The 19,132-nt window shown below is 41.5% G+C and overlaps 2 protein-coding genes across 8 annotated transcripts in view; one reads left to right on the top strand and one right to left on the bottom strand.

Moving 5' to 3' along the window:
* Positions 1 to 19,132, top strand: part of PGAM5 (PGAM family member 5, mitochondrial serine/threonine protein phosphatase) — a 45,573-nt gene that overhangs the window by 12,408 nt on the left and 14,033 nt on the right. Inside the window, exons 3-7 of one of the 6 annotated variants that reach the window (XR_014785818.1) lie at positions 2,686 to 2,811; positions 6,786 to 6,874; positions 7,751 to 7,881; positions 10,126 to 10,393; positions 12,309 to 12,398. Coding sequence is in view for 2 of the 6 variants with exons in the window: in XM_084820510.1 (XP_084676636.1) it covers positions 2,686 to 2,811; positions 6,786 to 6,874; positions 7,748 to 7,881; positions 10,126 to 10,276 (500 nt within the window). In the remaining 4 variants the exon portion in view is untranslated. Of the gene's footprint in view, positions 1 to 2,685; positions 2,812 to 6,785; positions 6,875 to 7,747; positions 7,882 to 10,125; positions 10,730 to 12,308; positions 12,399 to 19,132 lie in introns of those variants that run through there. The other 5 variants (XR_014785816.1, XR_014785819.1, XR_014785817.1 and 2 more) reach the window with 5 other exon arrangements.
* The window catches only part of ANKLE2 (ankyrin repeat and LEM domain containing 2), a 31,620-nt gene continuing 24,534 nt past the window's right edge, over positions 12,047 to 19,132 (bottom strand). For both annotated transcript variants that reach the window (XM_084820506.1, XM_084820505.1), the window contains exons 11-13: positions 17,216 to 17,960; positions 15,608 to 15,739; positions 12,047 to 14,443 (exon numbers count right to left, since the gene is read on the bottom strand). In XM_084820506.1, coding sequence (XP_084676632.1) covers positions 14,203 to 14,443; positions 15,608 to 15,739; positions 17,216 to 17,960 — 1,118 coding nt within the window. In that variant the 3' untranslated portion in view covers positions 12,047 to 14,202. The remainder of the gene's footprint in view (positions 14,444 to 15,607; positions 15,740 to 17,215; positions 17,961 to 19,132) is intronic.

Genomic DNA, 19,132 nt, shown 5'->3' with positions numbered 1-19,132 from the left:
CCCAGACACTATAGGTTAATTGTGGGTTAAATAACTCACAGTTAACCTACAATTAGTAGTTACATTAACTGTGGGTTGATTAACTATAGTGTCTGGGTTTGGATGTCATGTAGCGACCCCCGATTGGGGGTTGAATATTCAAAAAGGCTGCAGAAAGTGCCCAGAATGTGTCATGGCAAATTGTGGGTTAATTAACCTGTGATTTGCCTCCATTACATGTGAATAGCCCTTTTGTGTTACCCAGTTTGAGCAGTGCTTCAGGGACCACAATCCTTAAATAATCAGATTCACCTGTCTCTCATGGAGATTCTTTAAATTACTTTCCGATGTAAGATTTATTTAGTATTTCATTGCCTTTCAGTCAGTTCTCCAAGGATGGTTTACAAGTAATTTTTAAAAAAATATTTAGTTTCCCATTAGGCTGGTGACAGAAAGCAGAGTGGTCTTCCGAATAGGAAGGTATTTAGGCATTAAAAACAAGATTGTAGGTTAGCTGTGTAAATAGAATAAGGTGGTTGCCTGTCTTCCAGCCCCAATTTTGCTTGCCAAGCTACTTCTCTTCCTGCCCTTTAATGCTAGAAGAATGTATGCGTTCTTTGTGGCTCATTTCTGTTTTAATATAGAGCCGAGCTAAGCCATGGGAGAGCCGAACACATGGCTCTTTTCCTCTTCTCCCACGTATTAAAAGGCTTCTGGTTTTTCTAATTCCCCAGCTACATGCAAGCTCCTGGCTAGGATCTGTACTAAACATAGAACAGTAACCTAGAAGCTACTTGCATAGTTCTGTGTGCACCGCGTGGGCTGTTTGTTTCAGATGTTATTTTGTTTTGACCTCAAAGTTTAGATCTTGTGGATTATGCTTAGCAATACATAACACATCTGAGGATTGTGTTTTGGCTTCTCTGGGTTGGTGATGAGAATTGTGACACTAATTAGAGCTTTCACTGCTTAGAAAAATCCTAGTCAATTAATCATGACTTTTAGTCAGTTGATTAAATCAACTTAGGGAGCAATCCTATGGCCACTAGACAGCGGCTAGAGGGCCATAGGATGTGTTGTTTTCTGGGAACCAGCCTCCCCCCTCGGAGGCAGCGCGGAACAGCCCCATTCTTCGTGCTCGCAAGAGGAGTGCAGGGTGGCCGGAAAGGGGCGTGGCTGGGGGCGTTCCAGGGAGGGGAGAGCGTAACTGCCTGTATGACTCATCCTATGTGTCGTACAGCAGCCTCCTTCCCTGCTTCGCCCTCCCGCAGCTAGACAGCCTCAATTGGCTGTCTAGCCAAAAAAGCAGGGCAGGAGAAGCACGGAGAGAACGATCCCCTCCGTGCTTCTTCTGCCCTGCTTTGGATAGGCGTTTGCCTCTGAGTTCAGAGGCGGCCACCTATCTAGATAGGATTGCTCCCTTAAATTGGCATATGAGAACTCGTTCTAAAGGAAAAAAAGATGCTTCATTTTTAGACGATGCATGCGAAGAGGTACTCCTGAGTGAAAGAGTACTGCCTATTGTATGATAGTGCTTGCCATCTGCAGCTTTTATATATATAATTTAAAACGTTTTAAATCTGTTGACCCAGCTAATCAGGAGTACATTTTTAGATGATCAAAATGTATTTAACTGATTCATCATATATACTAATAGTGAATTTATTCTCTGATGTGTGGATCCTTATGTAGCCAGAATGGCACTATCTGTACACAAGAGGGGATATCAGAAGGCTTGGGAACCCCAAACTAAAATACCCCAACACTTTCAGGGGAAGACAACTCTCAAAACAGCCCAGTGAAGACTGAGCATGCTCAGTGGGCACAGAATGCTGACTGACCAGGGTGGGGAGAATGCAACATAGTATGCTGGAAAAGGACATGGGAGTACTTCATACTGCAAAATCGTGTTATAGGCTCCACTTGTCTTGCCTATTAATTAAACCCCTGCACTGATTTCCAGTCTGCTTCCAGATCCAGAACAAGCTCCTTCTCCTTACCCTTGCAATACATCCCTGCCAGTTACCTTCACTTCACCATCCTAAGCCTTCTGAAAGTCTCCTGCTCTCCCTCAAAAGACTGCCCTTGCTGCCCCATATGCTTTGAACTTCCTCCCAGAATTTATGTGTGATGCCACCAGCTCTTACCTATTGCAAGGGTAGGCAACTTGTGGCCCTCCAGATGTGTTGGCCTACAACTCCCATCATCCCTCACAGTGGGCTATGCTGGCTAAGGCTGATGGGTTAGAGGCCAAAACATCTGGAGGGCCACAACTTGCCCACCCCTCCCTATTGCAACTGTGTGACTGAAGCAATTGCATATTCTTTCCCTGTTTACCCCTTTCTCTGTTCCCCCTGTGTTGAATGTTAGAGTGTAAGCTCCTCAAGGCAGGAGCTACCTTTGCATACCTGAAAAGCACTGTGCACACTGATGGCACTCTGATGATTAAAAAGCAGTCCTACAAATAATGCAGTCTTCTTCCTGACTAAAAGAGATCTTGCTTGGAGTTGGGGTCTGATGCAAAAATTCCTTTAGGCAAAGAATGCAAGCGTGAACTGTGGCAGAGGAAGCAATTCCCTGTCTGGAAACTTGGCACATTTTTGTGCTGGGACAACACAGGTATACATGATGTAGCAGGCCTGCTGTTTTCTCTGAACATGCAAAAGAAACACATATTAGCAACTCATACCTAATGTTACTTTTCAGGCCGTGAGCAAGCTGAGTTAACGGGGAAAAGACTTGCAAGCCTGGGACTGAAATTTGATACAATTGTACATTCTTCTATGACCAGAGCAACTGAAACAGCCAACATCATCAGCAAACATCTTCCTGGTGAGTGAATTCTGTTTAGTACCCCAGAGCAGAACTCTTTCTAAATAGTGTTTGTGTGGCACTATATATGTAAAAATCTTTAAAAGACAGCTTCAGTAGTGCTTGTGGCACAGGGGGCAACATGTTAATTCGTCACAGGCCTCAGTCTGTGTATGAATAGCATGAACAGAAAACTTTTTCTTGCACGCAGCACGCAGACCTAACCTTTAGTGATGTTAAGCATGTGTTAATTCCTAAAAGTTAAACTAAAAATAACACCCGATGATTGTCTTATCTACCCTGTACTTGAATTGAGGAGCAATAACTAGGTTTTCTTAAGCATTTTTGATGAACTACTGGGCAGGGGTGACCATGTCAACACTGGGGTCCTGTAATCTTAACCATCAGCCAGCTCCTGGGCCCTTTTGCAGCTCGTTTCTACCACTTCCCTCTGGAGGGGAAGAGAATAGAACTTGGTCTATAGAATCAACTTTCGGTCCAGAAGAGACCTTGCTATAAACACCTCTGTGTATCCCTCATAGATTGCACTTCTTTATGGATTTTATTTGTGAGTCACTTTGAGAGCCAATCTTGACTGAAAGGCAGGTTATCAGAGTAAGAAATAGTGCTGGCTTGATTGAAATTTTTATTTTCATGGATTGTTATTGAATATGTACTTAACTTTTATTGTATCCACTTTATGGTTTTTATATAATATGCTGTGTTGAGAAGGTTCTACCCTTAAAAGTGGCCTAAAAACATCTTTAAGTAAACAAACTAAGTTTTGTAGATAATCATACGCTAATAACAATCTCAGTTTTCTGAGTGCCAGTTCTTATGTGACAGCACCACCCAGTCACAAGATGGAGGTATCAAAGGCTGTGTATATGTGTGCACACATGCAGACTCCAAAGAGTAGTAGCACAAAGCATAATATCTATTCAGCTTGTTAAAATCAGCACAGTCATATGCATAATTTCCTTGGCGTGAGCTCCATTTAAATTCTAAAACACATTGAAGTTTAACAAAGGCTATATTTCAACCAACTGAAATGTAACCTTTAGCTTTTTAATTAGATATCAAACAATCTTGCAAAGAAGTGTTTATGTTTAACTGCTAGAGGAAAGTAAGAACTCCATCAAAGAAAAGGAAAGAAGTATTCAGCCTCTCCTTAATCATTTCCCTCATTCTCTGACTTCCTCTATACGTATCTGTCACCTCATTCACTCAGAGCAAGAATATTCAGTCAACTACCCTGGTGCTCTTTCAAATGAAAAAATCCCTGGAGCTATGCTGCTCCACATTTCCTCCTCCATTGTACCACTGCTCTTGGGAGTGAAATACGGGGTGGCAGGATAGAATGGCTGGAATCCTGAACAGTGCACTCCACACTGCAACATTTTGTTGCCGACCTCACTGCAGAATATTAGCAAGGGCAGTTTGATGCACCATAGTGTGCAGAGGTTTAAAAAGCTCCTTCTGCCAAAATTTCCTCCTCTGCACAACCATTGACTGTGCAGTGGCTTGAATGTTAGTAGTTCTGGGACTGCTCAGCAGATTTCCAGGTTAGCTAACCACTTTGACAAACTTCTACTAAAAGCCAGAGCTCCTTGAATGACTTTCATGAATAACAGGAAGGGGCGTTTCTCTGTAAGAGACGCTCTTATGCCTCTGGTATAATGAGGGAGAAAATAAGATAACGACTTATCACTGGCATGGGTTCAACTCCTAGAAACTCTATCTATCTATCTATCTATCTATCTATCTATATAAAAATAAAACAAAACATTTCTATGCCACCCTATATCATTAATATCTCAGGGTGGTGTACAGATAAAATCAATTTAAACAGTATAAAACAAATAATTTAAACACCTAAAACACATTAAATGAACTAATACCAGTTAAAATCTAAAACCAAACAGTTAAAACAATGTGCTAGGGAATGCCCTGAAAGGCTTTGGTAAAAAGCCATGTTTTTACTTGGCACCAAAACAAGACCAATAAATATATGCACATTTAGAATGGCGTTCACTGTTCCTTGTTACTAAAAACTTGGGATGAAGATGTCCACAAACATAAGGACAGTTTGCACTGTTGGGTGGTGATGCTTATTTACTGAATCAATTTACAATTGTAAGAATACCTGTCATAGCTGACTGTTACTTACAGAAGGTGACCATGCTGGCCAGGTGTGATGACCCCTTCTCTAGAGGGGTTCTTGGTTTTTGTAGCTCGTGTTGAATACAAGTTCCAAATGTATCTCTCCCGGTACTTATATTTATTTACCATATTTTTATACATCCCGATAACAAATGTTCTCTGGGCAGTTTACAATAAAACATTAAGAAGCAACAAAACATGAACTGAAAACAAAATAAAACCAGCAGCATAAAACCAGTAAAGTGAGTAACACTAGCTCAAAGATCTAAAAGTACTGAGAAGTTAGGATTAATGAAGATTTTAGAGCTGAAAATCCTGGGAAAGTAAAAAGGTCTTCACCTGGTGCTGCAAAGATCACAACGTAAGCAGGCCCCACACAACATATTGCCATAATCTAAACCCAGAGCATGCATAACTACAGCAAGGCTATCTCGGTCTAGATAGGATTGCAGTTTGTATCTCCTCCTTAGCTAGATAAGTTTATATTCTCCCCCAGCTATATAAAATTATTGCTATATACATTTTTAAATCTAGCTAAACTCATGCCTACCCTGGCTACCATTGGCAGAAACCAAGAGACTTCACCACTTCCTTGGAATGTGCTGGGTCAGGTAGTACATACTGACCTTATCCCAGTTCCAGGCACGACACACATTCCTTGTACCCGATGTGAGGTACATTCTAGCACAAAGTGCCTGGATCACATGCTGTTTTCCCTTGTTTGCAATGACACTAGTTCGGTCTGGTTTACAATTGCAATTTAGCTTACGGGGGGCTAAGGCAACATGGTGAATGCCATGTAAAATGGTCCTTGAGCCTAGTTAACAGATAGCGTACGCTTTGGAGCAGGGAGATAAACAAGGAGTATCTGTCTGAAAGGCTCCCTTAGTTAAAGTTTCAGAATTCTAGGGAACCACAAGCCTTGGAGAAGGGAGATAGCATTATCTCTAACAGTGACAGCAGTGCATTTTACAATACTTAATTGGAAGATTAGGAATTCTGTCATGTTTGTGGACTTTCAGGAATAAGCTGCAGCTGATGGTTGGAATGCAGGCTTGGACTGAAAGGAAGGAGGGAAAATAGCCCAAACCATGAGGGAGTGGTGTTAACAAGGACAGGGAGCGGAGAGGTGTCAGAAGCCCAAGGAGGAGAGCTAAAAGGAATAATAGGCTAAGAATAAGGGTGGAGATCACCATTGGATTCATCCAGTAGAATGTAAGTCAGAAACATTTGGGTAAGAGCAGTTCTAAGAGGAATGAAAGTCAATTTTAGACTTAAGGAAAGTTATAGGAAGAGCCATGAAGACAATGAGTGTGGCGCACTCAAAGGTGTCTGGAGGAGAAGAGAAGCTGTAGGAGAGATGAAAGGGTCCAAAAATTGTTTTTCAGGATGGGAAAGATCTGGAGAGATGAATGGGGATTAGGTTGTAGGACTTGTGATGGAAAATGAGCCAATTTGTGGCCCAGAAATGGGGAATCTTGACAAAATGTATAAATTTGCATCTTCTTGAAGATTGCAAAACAAGGTAGATCACTTTAGAAGTGAATTGGAGGTGGTGGCTGTGAGCTGGGAAACTTGTGAAGGAGGGATAAGTTAAAGCTATCCAAGAACTAGAGATGGCTGGACTTTAAATTCAAGGAGAAACTACATAACTGAAGATGGGATCAGGGGTGTGATCAGAGGAGTGACAGTCAGTTTCCCCATAAAATTCATATATCCCAAAGGCTGTCAAATAAATCTTCATGGAATTGAGTCTGTATGCATATGTAGGAGTGTTTCATTTAAGGATATATGTCTGCCAGGCTTTGAAATGCATATGTCTTTCCCCCCAGGTGTGACAAAACTGAGCACTGATCTGCTGCGTGAGGGAGCTCCAATTGAACCAAATCCTCCTGGCTGTCACTGGAAGCCAGAAGCTGTGGTAACACTTTGCACAGGCAGTTGCCTTAATGTTGTAATCTTTGGGTTTACTTAGAACCACTTAGACCAGTTTCCTCAGGATTGATTGTGTGTGTGTGTGCGCACGTGCGCGCACTAACCCACCCAACATGTATTCTTGTAACATGAATTTTCCTACATGTCATCATGGTCTGTTTGGAAGTGGAGTTGCCTTTTTATCATGCTGCTTTTTTATGAAGCTTACCAGTTACCCTTCTGTTAGTGAAAATACAAAACGTGATCCACAATAAAAACATAATTAGCTTGACCTAAAACAAAACCACACAACAGCCAGCCACTGTGAAATTTCAAATGGAAATAGGCTCGTACTGATAAGCAGAATGCCTTATTAAATAAGAATATTTTCACCCAGCAGCAAAAAGAATTGGCACCAGCTGTATTACCTAGAATTCCAAAGAATGGGAGCCACCACAGCAAAAGTGCTCCATTCTCTAAGAGTTGTGACTTCATTAAATGAGAGAACACTTAATGAATTAATGGAAGAGGGATGTACCAATGGCAGACAGCAATACCTAAGATATACAGGGCCCGGGTTGTTTAGTTTTTTAAAGGCAAGATCCAGTATCTTGAACTGGGCCCAGAAAGTTTTGGTGTAGTTGAACCCTATCAATAGATGGGCTGCTTTGTTCTGCAATAGCTGATGCTTCGAAAGAACTTCATATAGACTACGTTGCAGTAACCTAAACAGGAAGTTACTGATGTTTGGATGATGTCCTGTGGTTCTTGATCAGAAAGGACAGAATCCTTTTTTTGCAGGTGACTGATTATAATGTGAAGATAAAAAGCTTGTGCAAGTTTTTAATACCTATGTCAATAACCAATTATCTGCTTTTAGCAGTACTACGAAGATGGGGCCCGCATCGAAGCTGCCTTCCGAAACTACATTCATAGGGCTGATGTAAAGCAGGAAGAGGATAGTTATGAAATCTTTGTTTGTCATGCCAATGTTATTCGTTACATAGTTTGCAGGTAACTGGCACTTAAACAATCTGGCAGGGGTGGGGAACCCGCCAAAAGTTTGGCATTTTAATTGGGCTAGCACATTGTGTTGTCCATTATATTGAGGAACCAGATGCATTTAGCAGGTCTGAGGTACTTGGGGAGGATGAGTGCTCACTAATATGAGCAGCTGTCCATAGACCATATGATTTCAGGGTTAACTTGAAGCTTTTGCTCTGATCCCTATTTCTGAGTAGGGGATTTCAAAATGAACAGACCTTCCATACTAAATGTACTGTGAAGTTGACAAATGAAAAAAAGAGAGGGAACACATTTGTATCTATTGCTCTACTTTCAGAACTGCCAAATCTTTTACCGATGGTGGTAAATTAATACTAGGGTAGAGACCAGTGCCATAAATCTGAAAACTGTGCAGCAGATCTGTTGCCTTCTAGCTCCTGAACTGGCTTTGCCTTGAACTGGCATCCCCACAAGCACTGGCCCTCCCCTCCCCGTTCCCAATAAAGCAGCGTTTCCCATTATGTGCAGGTTTCTATTTGTGTTCATGTGAACATGAGTAGAAGCTCCCTTAAGGCCTTACTGCTCAGAGAGGATGTGGAAATTGGGGGCAGGGCTTGCATTGTGCCCCCCCCCACACACACACACACACATACACTTTAGCCCATATGTGTGCAGGTTGAGCACCTGCATAGGACTGAAGCAATGCAATCTTAGTGCATCTGTCTTGGAAGCGCTGTCATGCCAACAGGGCACGCAGGCAGGCTTAAAGGATTCATAATTAATCGGAGGGTCCACTCATGGTGCTACCATAATGGCTCTCTATCAGTAGTTTACAACAAGACTTAAACATTCCTTTGAGTCTAGCATGCTACCCAAATATTAAAGTAATAGAATACTGACCGTGCAGTCCTATGCATGTCTACTCAGAAGTCCCATTGAGAATGAGACTTACTCCCGGGTAAGTGTCTATAGGATTGCAGCCCGGGTATGTTAAGAGTGTTGCATTAATGGGGGAGAGCATAGGCTGGGGACATCTGGTAGGTGAAGCTAATGCTAGGTCAGACGTCTCAACCCTTCTGAGTTGGACTGCTTCTGTCCCAAGTCAAATGCCCCTATCTCCCCTTGTTTAGTAATGAACAAGGAACGCATTCCAGTAATCAAACCAGGAGCTTACGATAGCATGGATAACTCTTGCAAGACTATCTCTGCCAAATTAAGAGTTGTAATCGGTATGATCCAGCCCAAGCCACTGAGGCCACCTATGCCTCCAGCAACGGTGCTGGATTTGAGAAAAACCACAGACTACAAACCTGATTCTTTAGGGGGAGTGCAGTCCCCTCCAAACCAGGTTGAACTCCACTTAGCTGGACAGGTGAGCCACCCACTACCACCACCTCCATCTTATCTGGCTTGGGTCTGTTTGGACGGACTCGAGCTCAGTGGTAGAGTACATGCTGTGCATGTAGAAGGTTCCAGGCTCAATTCCTGGTCTCCCCAGTTAGCGCTGGGAGAGAGCCCCATCTGAAACCCTGGAGAGCCTCTGCCACCCAGTGTAGACAATATTGAGCTAGATGGACCAAGGGACTGATTTGGTGTAAGGCAGCTTCTTTTACTGGTCCTCATCCAGTCCATTACTGTGCCCAGACATCCCAGTTTTTAAAGTCATATATTTAGACCTAGGGTATCAGCTGCTGTTTTGTTATATTAGCCTTCTTGGCAACAGCTGTGTCTTCCCTTTCTTTAAAATTCTTAAACAACAAAACAAAAGTACGTGCCATACTAAAAGGCTGTGTAAATTGGAACATGATAGATGTTGGAGATGTGGACATCAAAGTGCTGATTATATGCAATTGGCATTGTGCAAGAATTAAATCATATTGGAATTTGATTTTGCATTATATTGAGCTAATAACAGGAAGTAATATACCAATGGACCCCCACATGGTGCTTTTGAATTATTTAAAAGACTGCAGAAATCTCTTACCTGAAGTGTTTGTTAATCTGTTGATGGCAGCTAAAATTTCTTTTAAATTGCTTTACTTGCCAATTTTAATCTATAGGGAGTCAGAAAACCTTGGAGATCTATACAAATAACTCAGATCTACCAGTAGATTCCAATCTACCTTCTACCTACTCGATGTACATATTGCAGCTGATTTGCTAAGGTTTATTATGGCTGGGGGAGGGGGCACTGAACTGAACTTGTACCATTTGTCTCAAAGTGCTGAAGTAACTACTTTCCCTTTCTTGCAGAGCATTACAGTTTCCCCCTGAAGGTTGGCTTCGGATATCCCTCAACAATGGCAGCATCACCCACTTGGTGATCCGTCCCAGTGGCAGAGTGGCGCTTCGAATGCTTGGCGACACAGGGTTTATGCCTCCTGAGAAAATCACACGCAACTGAGCCTTTCTGGAGCTGCCTGTAAACTCTCTTCCGGCCATGTAGCTGCAGTAGGATATTGACTACTCAACAAAAACCTACTCTCCCCGCACCCCCGCTTCATTTCTTCAGCACGCTGAGGTTAATATTTCTTATTTGTAGTTCGTAAGAGCATAGTATACCAAAATGCTTTTGGAACTGAATCCTTGGCAGAAAGCTGCTCCTTCAAAGCTGATGCAATGCTTTCAGTGAAACTTGTTATCTAGCCAATTGTATGGCTGGAAGCAAGAGTGTCAGAAAAAGGGTGGGCGAGTTATTGGGATAATACTCATAGAAAGTGGTGGTGGTCTGTCTTTCGGTCAGTGCAGGAACTTAAGTTATTCTTATCTGTCTCTGTAAAATATCTGAAAAAATAAAGGTTTATTGATTTCACATGAGACATCCTTGAAATTAAAAGTTGCTGAAACAGTAGTGCTTATTCTGTCCCCACTGAATATGCTTTTAGTCTGTCGTATGGTGCTCCATGTATATAAGACCTTGCTAATTCTTTACAAAAAGCCTGTAAATTATGCCTACATTATAGATTATGGTGACATAGTTCTAAACCTACACAGTATTTGACAGGGGTGAAATTCAGCAGTGCAGGTACCTAGGGTAGTACCTCTTATCTCCGGACTGTTATAAAGCTTCAACCTAAATGGCTAATGGTTACTGTCAGAGCACCTCCTTAGCATAACCTTTTCCCAGGAAACCCTCTCAGCTTTCCAGTTATGGATTACTTTCACCATTCACCCTGAAAATGGAAGTTACAGGGATGGTTCATGCTTCATAGTAGGCTTTTGAAATTTGTAATCATTGACCCTGTTTGGACATAATGGAGGCATCTGTCACCAAATCGTGGGTTAATTAACTCACGAATTGCAGGGATGCATGCTGTGCACAAGTCACTTCCTGTTTGCTTCAACAACCCTTGAACACTGCATTCACGGGTTGTTTCTGTGACGCTCGAACAGGGGCACTTGGGGTTGTTGATGGGTTTAATTAACCCACGATTTGCCACTGGACACTGCCATGACATCTGAACAGGCTCATTGTTTATATAAGCAGTGTACTTTGACATCTAAAGTCCACCGAAGAACAGTCCACATTTTAAAATGTCATAAGATGGCTTTTAAGTCTTTATGGTAACTACAGCAGTAGTATTGGTTTTGTTTCTTGTTGAACTACTCTTAGAAGCCTGTGAATATGTAGTATTAGGAAATCCAAGTTTTTTTTAAAGAGGAGATGCTAAGGAAACAATTCTAATACACACTGTATGCCAGCCTTCCCTAACGTGGTGCCCTCCAGATGTTTGGACTTCAATTCCAATCAGCCTCAGCCAGCATGGCCAATGGCCAGGAATGCTGGGAGTTATAATCCCTACATATCTGAAGGGCACTAGGTTGAGGAAGGCTGCTGTATGCCATGATTCCATAACTGCAAAAAAGCCAAAGTGTGCTTTAGATGGTGCCTTCATCTTATGCACTGATTTTGGGGTGGCTGAAACACTACATCTGACGTTCACTGAGCATAGCTGATATGTCTCTCTCGCCTGTCTAAGGTACGTACTCTTTCCCTGCTTGCTTAGTGATGTTTTACTTAAGCCTCTCACCATGCTGTCTGGAGGAAGTGGAGTTTTCATACATCCTCCCACCAGCTGTGACATGTGCACAATCACACACAGGTCTACCCCTAGCAACTGCTTGTGCAACACATAAGCCTGATATGCACACAAACACTAAATAAATGGAGAAAGACATTTAAATAAACAAATTTAATAAGCTTGTTAAAAATTCACTTGAACACATTGACAAAAGGACGCAAATGTGAATTCTAGACATTAATGTATTTTCCAACACCAACCCTTTGGACCCTCTCTCCCCCATCATGTGTTAAACCGATAGTTAATGCTCCAGAAACACTCTTAAATACAAAAAGCATATAACAAGAGTATTAAAGCAAAGGAAAAGTTACAAAACATTGTCAATTGCTTAAATTTGTTTGTTTTAAACCAAAGCTCTGCAGATGGTAAGCAAAGAATGCTCTTTCTATACCCAGTGGAGAATGCTTTGTACAAGAGGGACTGTGACTACCTGGACCAGATAGCGTAAGTTTAAGAAAATAAGTTCATGTTAAGGTCTTATTTTCAGTATTTGTCAAAAGCTTTGTACCTTTAGCCCTACAAGGTGGGAGGTGTATGTAGTGCTTTTAGCCAGCTATTGAAGTTAGTGTGGTCTTTCTCAATACTATATCATGGTAAGGGTTTTATAGAAACTGATTTCTAACTTGGGGAAATTCCCTCCACTGGCAGTAGAGTAGTCACACTGCAGTCTGAGTTATATGGGCCTATATGAGAAGCTAGCTTCAATGTACTGATATGGTGTGAACAGCCTTTGTGAAATCTGTTCTGTAATTACTGGAAAATGATACAGATGACAAATTTGAAGACTAATCCTGAAAGGGAGCTGCACCTGAGAAGAGGTGCTTGTGTTTTACTTTTATGACAATAAACAACTGGTAAGGTAGGAGCCATCCTAAGTGGAAATATTTATTTGTAGCTTGGCCAGCTATAGTAAATATACAAAGTAATAAATGGAAGTTTGTAACATCTCTTTAAACTATAAAGGTCAGCTTAAAAAGGAACTCCATTCAAAAGTGTTGGAAAGTTAAAATGTAGTCAGTGCTTATATAAGGGAACAGCACTCATTAAAAGCAAGACCAAAAAGTACTAAACATAAAAATGTTACAAAAGGCACTAATAAAATTGGAAGAGTCTTAAGTGTAGTTCTGGAGTTTTGTACCAAAACATCAAAAACTCAGGAACAGTATACAAAATGCTCATTACACTTGGTGTAAAGAAGCCACCAAAGTAACCAATGATGCTGTGATGATTTCAAGTTAGCATAATACATCCCTAACTGCTCTCATCACATTCTATGATGAAAAGTACCATTTGCAGCATGATAAACAGGCCCAATTACAAAGTCTGACTTTTCTACTCTCTAAATGATAATCTCCAGTATACATAAGGATAGATATTTATGTGCAAGAAAATGCTTGCAGTGAATATAACCATTAAGAATGTAGACTTGGGCAAGTTTGAAGGGTTTATTCTAAAAACGTTGGAACGGTACCAGCCAAAATAAAAAGTGCTGCATTGTAGTGGAGCTGCTTTTATCCAGTCTAGATAATTCAAACATGAAGCTAGCTTTGAAATTATTTGTTCCCATAGCATAAAACAGAACCGGACTGTTAAAACAGAAGGTCAGTGATAACTTTGTTATTGCTGATGTGCTTTTTGTGTAAGAACTGCAAAATCTGCCCATGATAACTAGGGTGGGGGAAGAGACTTCAGTTTATCATTCATTTCTTTTATTAGCTTTTCTTAACATTTCAGCATAGGACACTAATGGGCTCACTTGTTGTTCCTTTTAAAACTAGCCCTAATCAGATAAAACAATAATTCATAAATCTGCAACCCACACACACAGACAAGCAGCAACTCTTTTTCTCTCAGTTCAACTGGAAGACTAGTGTGCCATACAAACTTGCAGGTTTGAGTTTGTTTTAGTCTACACTTGCTACGGAAAAAAGGGAAGCCAATATGGAGAAGCGCTGTGTGGGCAGAGTGGACACTGATGAAGATGTCCAATAAAGGTCATTTTTATCCACAGTCTCTTTAGGAAAGTTTTAGGTTTACTGCTCAGGTACTCTTAACACATAACTGTTACTAATCTACTTGTCACCAATTATCTGGTAAATGAAGACATTATCTGGAATGAAGATTTCTCTGCAAGCAGCCCCTTTCTCCAAGAATAAATAAAAGGGGCCAGGGACACACCATGTCAGTGTTTCAACACCCTAATTTTTCCTTCACTTAAATACTTAATTGCAGTTTAGAGGGTCACATTCTAATGGGTAGATGATCCTGAGAAGTGATGCCGTTTGGACAACAGAATGTGGTTCACGTAGGCGGGGCTGTACCATCCGGGGCTCCCAAAATCTGGAGAGAAGCCAGCAGCAGGTGCGTTGTACTTCCCTGGACTACTGAATACCGGACTACTCTTTCCTGGGCTACAGTATGCTGGACCACTTGATGGGCTTGGAGCTGTCTGAGACTTGAATCTTCCTTTTATTGATGGGCTTGACCAACTAGAACAAAAGGCAACAATTTTGTATGTCACAAATGTGTAAGATGGAGAAATGCATTTGCTATGACAATCCTTCTGCTAGATGGATGTTAATAATACTCACAGTAGTGATTAGAAAAGCAGTGCTGCTACATATTTCACTGAAAACCATTTACAACCAAATTACCTATTGTCCTTTAATTTGTTTATTACATTTCTATACAGCCCAGTAGCTGAAAGCTCCCTGGGCAGCTTAAGAATGGCCTTGTCTAAGTTATGATGCTTGAAACATTCAACCAGAAGATTTAGCTGTATAGATTTTAGTATTAGGAAAGACGCAATCTCATTCACCCCTCTGGCCAGGGTAAGACATCACTAAGGTTCTGGAGAGACAAACCAGAGTAGTGGAGGGGATGAACCCCATTGTCTAACCACCCCTAATGTTTGCACTCTGCACATGCTGGGTGCAACCTCTGAGCCATAACAAGCTCTGGGCTCGTTTCAAACTAGAGAGGAGGCAGAAGCACACAGATGAACCTGTATCTGACAGGTGCTCCACCTGTCCAGCCAGCTTCTCCCTGCCTTGAGATGGCGTTGGGGTTGGGATATATTGTTTTCAAACAGCAGAACCCCCCTCCCCTTCTCTGCTCCAATCTTGGAGCTGGAGAAAGCAGGTAATTTTCCATCGAATTTAAGGACACAACTTTGATTGTCCCTGTCTTTCACAGAAGTGGGAGTTAGCCCACTCTTCCTGTTCCACTTCCTCACTGACCAAAAACTCCTGAATTACTGCCAAACAATGTTCCAGAATCTTTGCTGCTGATGCTTGGGTATCAAGAAACATTAGCCTTAATAGTAGTGGCCCTTTAAGCAGCAGAATAAATGGGCTTTTCAGAATCCTAGATGAGTGAATATGCACTGCACAACAACTTCTCACAAACAGTACTTGCTGCCCTGCAAGTAAGACCTATCTATTGGGGAAGGGGTGTGTGTGAGTGTGTGTGTAAAATCTAGTTAGCCAGTCATTCTGGCACTTCCCTAGGCAAATTTGTTCCATGCCACACTGAACTGTACAGCACAGATAAGATCTGTCCCTTTTAGCAAGCCACACACACACTGTATATAGTATGAGAACATCCAGCTAACTAGAAGACTTTGTTTAAACTTGTATTGAACTGGCATGTACCTTTGTCGTTCAGAACATGGGTAGGACTGTACGGACATATTCCACTTGTAAATAGCAGGATATCTTTGTGAGTCAATATCTACCCCATGTAATGCAGTTAACACATCATTGTCCAACTTTGATGGCTGCTTCCTAAACGGAGAAAGAGAACAGGATTAGGAAGACAAGTGTGGGCACTGGCTCACTCCCACAATCCCTAATAGATACTACAGCATTTTTAAATCTGTCTGTTTATACATTATTAGAAGAGTACAGTTATTATTGGGGGCTTTTGCCTAATGACCAAGAGCAGATTAATAGATATAGGGCCTCTCCACTAAACCATACTCTCAAACTGATTAAGTTATCAACAGTCACTCACACAGATACAAACAACTGGGTTACCCATTCAGCCCATGTACCTGGTATGGTCAAGCCCGCTGCCTACACTGAACAGTTGCTTTCCATTAATCATATATTTATATCCACCCATCACAATAAGAGCGATAGCTTGCCTGAAGATTAGAATGCAGCATGCAAACAAAACCTCTAATAACACAGGGCTAAATTCATATACAAAAGTAGTTTTACTTGTTCTTATTCAATAGACAGATGAACATGTGAATCGCATTCACTGGAAGAGTACTGAGATGTGACCCAATATGAAAGTTCTGGCCGTGGTGTTTGACCTGTTATACTGTCATAACTTGCTGCTGTAGTCATCAAATGATGTATGGGCGAACTACTCTTCAACAGATTGCAAACACGTCACTCAGAAGAATCCTGCTACAAGTGATGGGTGGTTTTGTTTCCTTTTTTTGAGCCCTTGCAATACAGAGGCAGGCTCCCTCCCATCTCTCAAACCTGATGCTGGCCACAGTTCAGACAACAGCATTACAATCACCACCACCACAGTAGGGATCTTCTAGAGGTCTCCCTCTCATTAGTACCTGCTAATGATGTTTAAGGTGTCCACCCTTAAAATTGGCTTAGAAATCATTTAAGATAGATTTAAGAAGTTAGGAGTTTAAGTCACAGGAACACCTCATAACCCACTTCCATCACTAAATTACACTGAATTAGGAGGTTGACTACTACATTAAAAATTAATATATAATTGTACCCAAACTAGCAGAGATATACCCCCATGACCTAGAACACATACAATTTCATCAAGGCTCAAACAGAACTCTTTACCCACACAAACTCAGGACATTTCACACACTTTTCCTGTACAGATATCAGTGTCACGTAGGAAAGTTACGTACATATCACATGGATGGTGGCACTCAAATATGTATTCAGAGTATATGCACTGTGCACAGCTAATCAGGTTGATTTTGCTGCAAATGATGTACTTGTGATTTGATTACATTCTTTATTGTTTGCCAGGCAAACTCTGGGTAGGATGAGTTAAATAAACCATGAGTTAGGATTATGTGCAAAGTAGGCCAATGTATGAAACTTACAAATGTTGAATCCCGTAAAAAATACTGGAATTTGTCAGTTTCTTCTGAAAAACACTGCATATTAACAACTGCTAACCCAAACATAAACATTAAAAAAAACAAGTTCTACTGTGAAACATACAAAACAGGTCAGTTTGTTAAGTTACAATCCGTTCCATACCCTAAGAGAAACAGCTGCTTGGCTTTTTCATTTGAGGATGAGGTCTTTAGTAAACACTGCAGGGACATTTCAGGCTGCAATTCAGAACTGCAAGACTGCTTTGTCTCCCCATCCCAGACACTAGTTTCTGCTGATGGTTTGCCCACTTCTAGTTGTGCTTTTTCATCTGTCCTTATTTTTGTATCCTCAGTCTCTCCAGAAGCTGCACCTGTCTTGGGAAGCGGCAAACATGTCTTAGTCAGCTGATCCTTACATTTTCTAAGCTGCCTTGTACTTTCCACCTGACTACTCTCACACTTGCTATTCATGGCAGTTTGGCTTGGCTTCCCTAATGAACATTCGCCTGTCTCTGTCTGATTCTGACAAGACAGTTTATCAAATTCTTCCATTAAATTGGAGACTGGCGAGTGAAGGCACTCTTCTCCTTGGTTCGGATGCCTCCTATGAGAGCTTATTGTCCTATCGCTGGTCACAGAGCTACAAAATCCATCTTTACTGGCAGGAACTCCTTTCTCCGAGTGCCTATTGGAGGCTTCTACTGTTGGTATTATGGTCCTGGTCCTTTCAATGGACAGGATGTCACATTCTGAGCTTCCAATGTCACTGATGGTAGTTTCATTCAATGCAATCGCTCGGCTGTAATTTCTGGCAGCATTCTGCCTGTTTTTTACTTCTTCCAAACTCATATCATCATCATCGAGAAATGCTCCAACAGTGATAGAATTGCAGCTTTTTTTACTTTTGCCTATAAAAGAAAAAAGAAAATGTTGACATCTCACATTCCACCTGAGAGACTTGTCAGTTTTCATAACCTTTATATTCCATCTTGTTTCAAGGGCCTAAAAAAACCGATTCAAACAAACTATGCTAAGAATCCCCAGCATAATACTGCAATGCAAAAGGGATACTCCATTAAGATTGGAAATTAGTGCTTATTTCTGATTGTTCTAGAATAGAGATTGCCAGCTGCTGTCCCACATCTGGTAGATCCAATTTTGTCACTAAAGACATGTGTCTTCTGCTGCTCAGAGTGTCTTTTACCATCTTTGGGTGGTATGCCAGTTATGACCCTACCTTGATAAGTGACAGCTTGCCTTCAGTGACCCATGCCCTGCTAACCTCCTGGTCAGATTACTGCAATGAGCTGTATGTGGGACTTCCATTAGTAAAAAAATATGACAGCCAAAGTACTGACTGGAACTGGGTGTTATGACCATATTATGCCAGTACTGTACCATTTTCACAGGCTCCTAGTCTGTTGCAGGGCCCAATTCAAGGTGCTGCTATTACTCTACAAAGCCCTCCACAGCCTGGGGCCACAGTATCTGAAGGACCACCTTTTCCCATATGTTCTTGCTCACGCCCTGAGATAGTCATTTGAGGACTTGCTCCTAGTGCCACTACACACTGAGATTTGATTGGTGGCTACTCATGATGCAATGGCCAAAGATGCGGTTATGATGCTACTGGCATGCATTTTCCTGCCAGTCTCTCTGCATCTGTGCTGCGCAACACCTTTGATCAACACTGTTATCCCTCATCCATTTTTGTGGCTTCACTGAGTAGCAACAGCCCAACCTGTTGCACTGGTAGGATGTCCCCAATAGTACCAATACATCAGTTTTGGCATTTACACAGCTGCAGCAATTCCTGTGTATCGCCTTGACTGCTCTCTTATTGCAGATGGACTATAAATTCATGTAATCCATCCTTAAGCACCTGTGTTCATGAACAACTTGAGTTTTCCCCATAAACGTAAACACAATTCATACTTAGCGGAAGACTTTGGATTTGCGCAGGCATTTTTTTTAAGAAACTGGCTGAAATAGTCTTTATGCCTCTCATCTTTATTGCACTGATGTTTGCCTTTATAGCATTTTTATTGTACTGAATGTTTCATTTTTATATACACTGCCC

This window comes from Heloderma suspectum, chromosome 13 (genome assembly GCF_057233095.1).
Source record: "Heloderma suspectum isolate Gila_16-S chromosome 13, 16-S_ref, whole genome shotgun sequence".
Classification (NCBI taxonomy): Eukaryota; Metazoa; Chordata; class Lepidosauria; order Squamata; family Helodermatidae; genus Heloderma; species Heloderma suspectum.
Note: the sequence above shows the minus strand (reverse complement) of the source record. Positions and strands in the feature narration are given on the sequence as shown.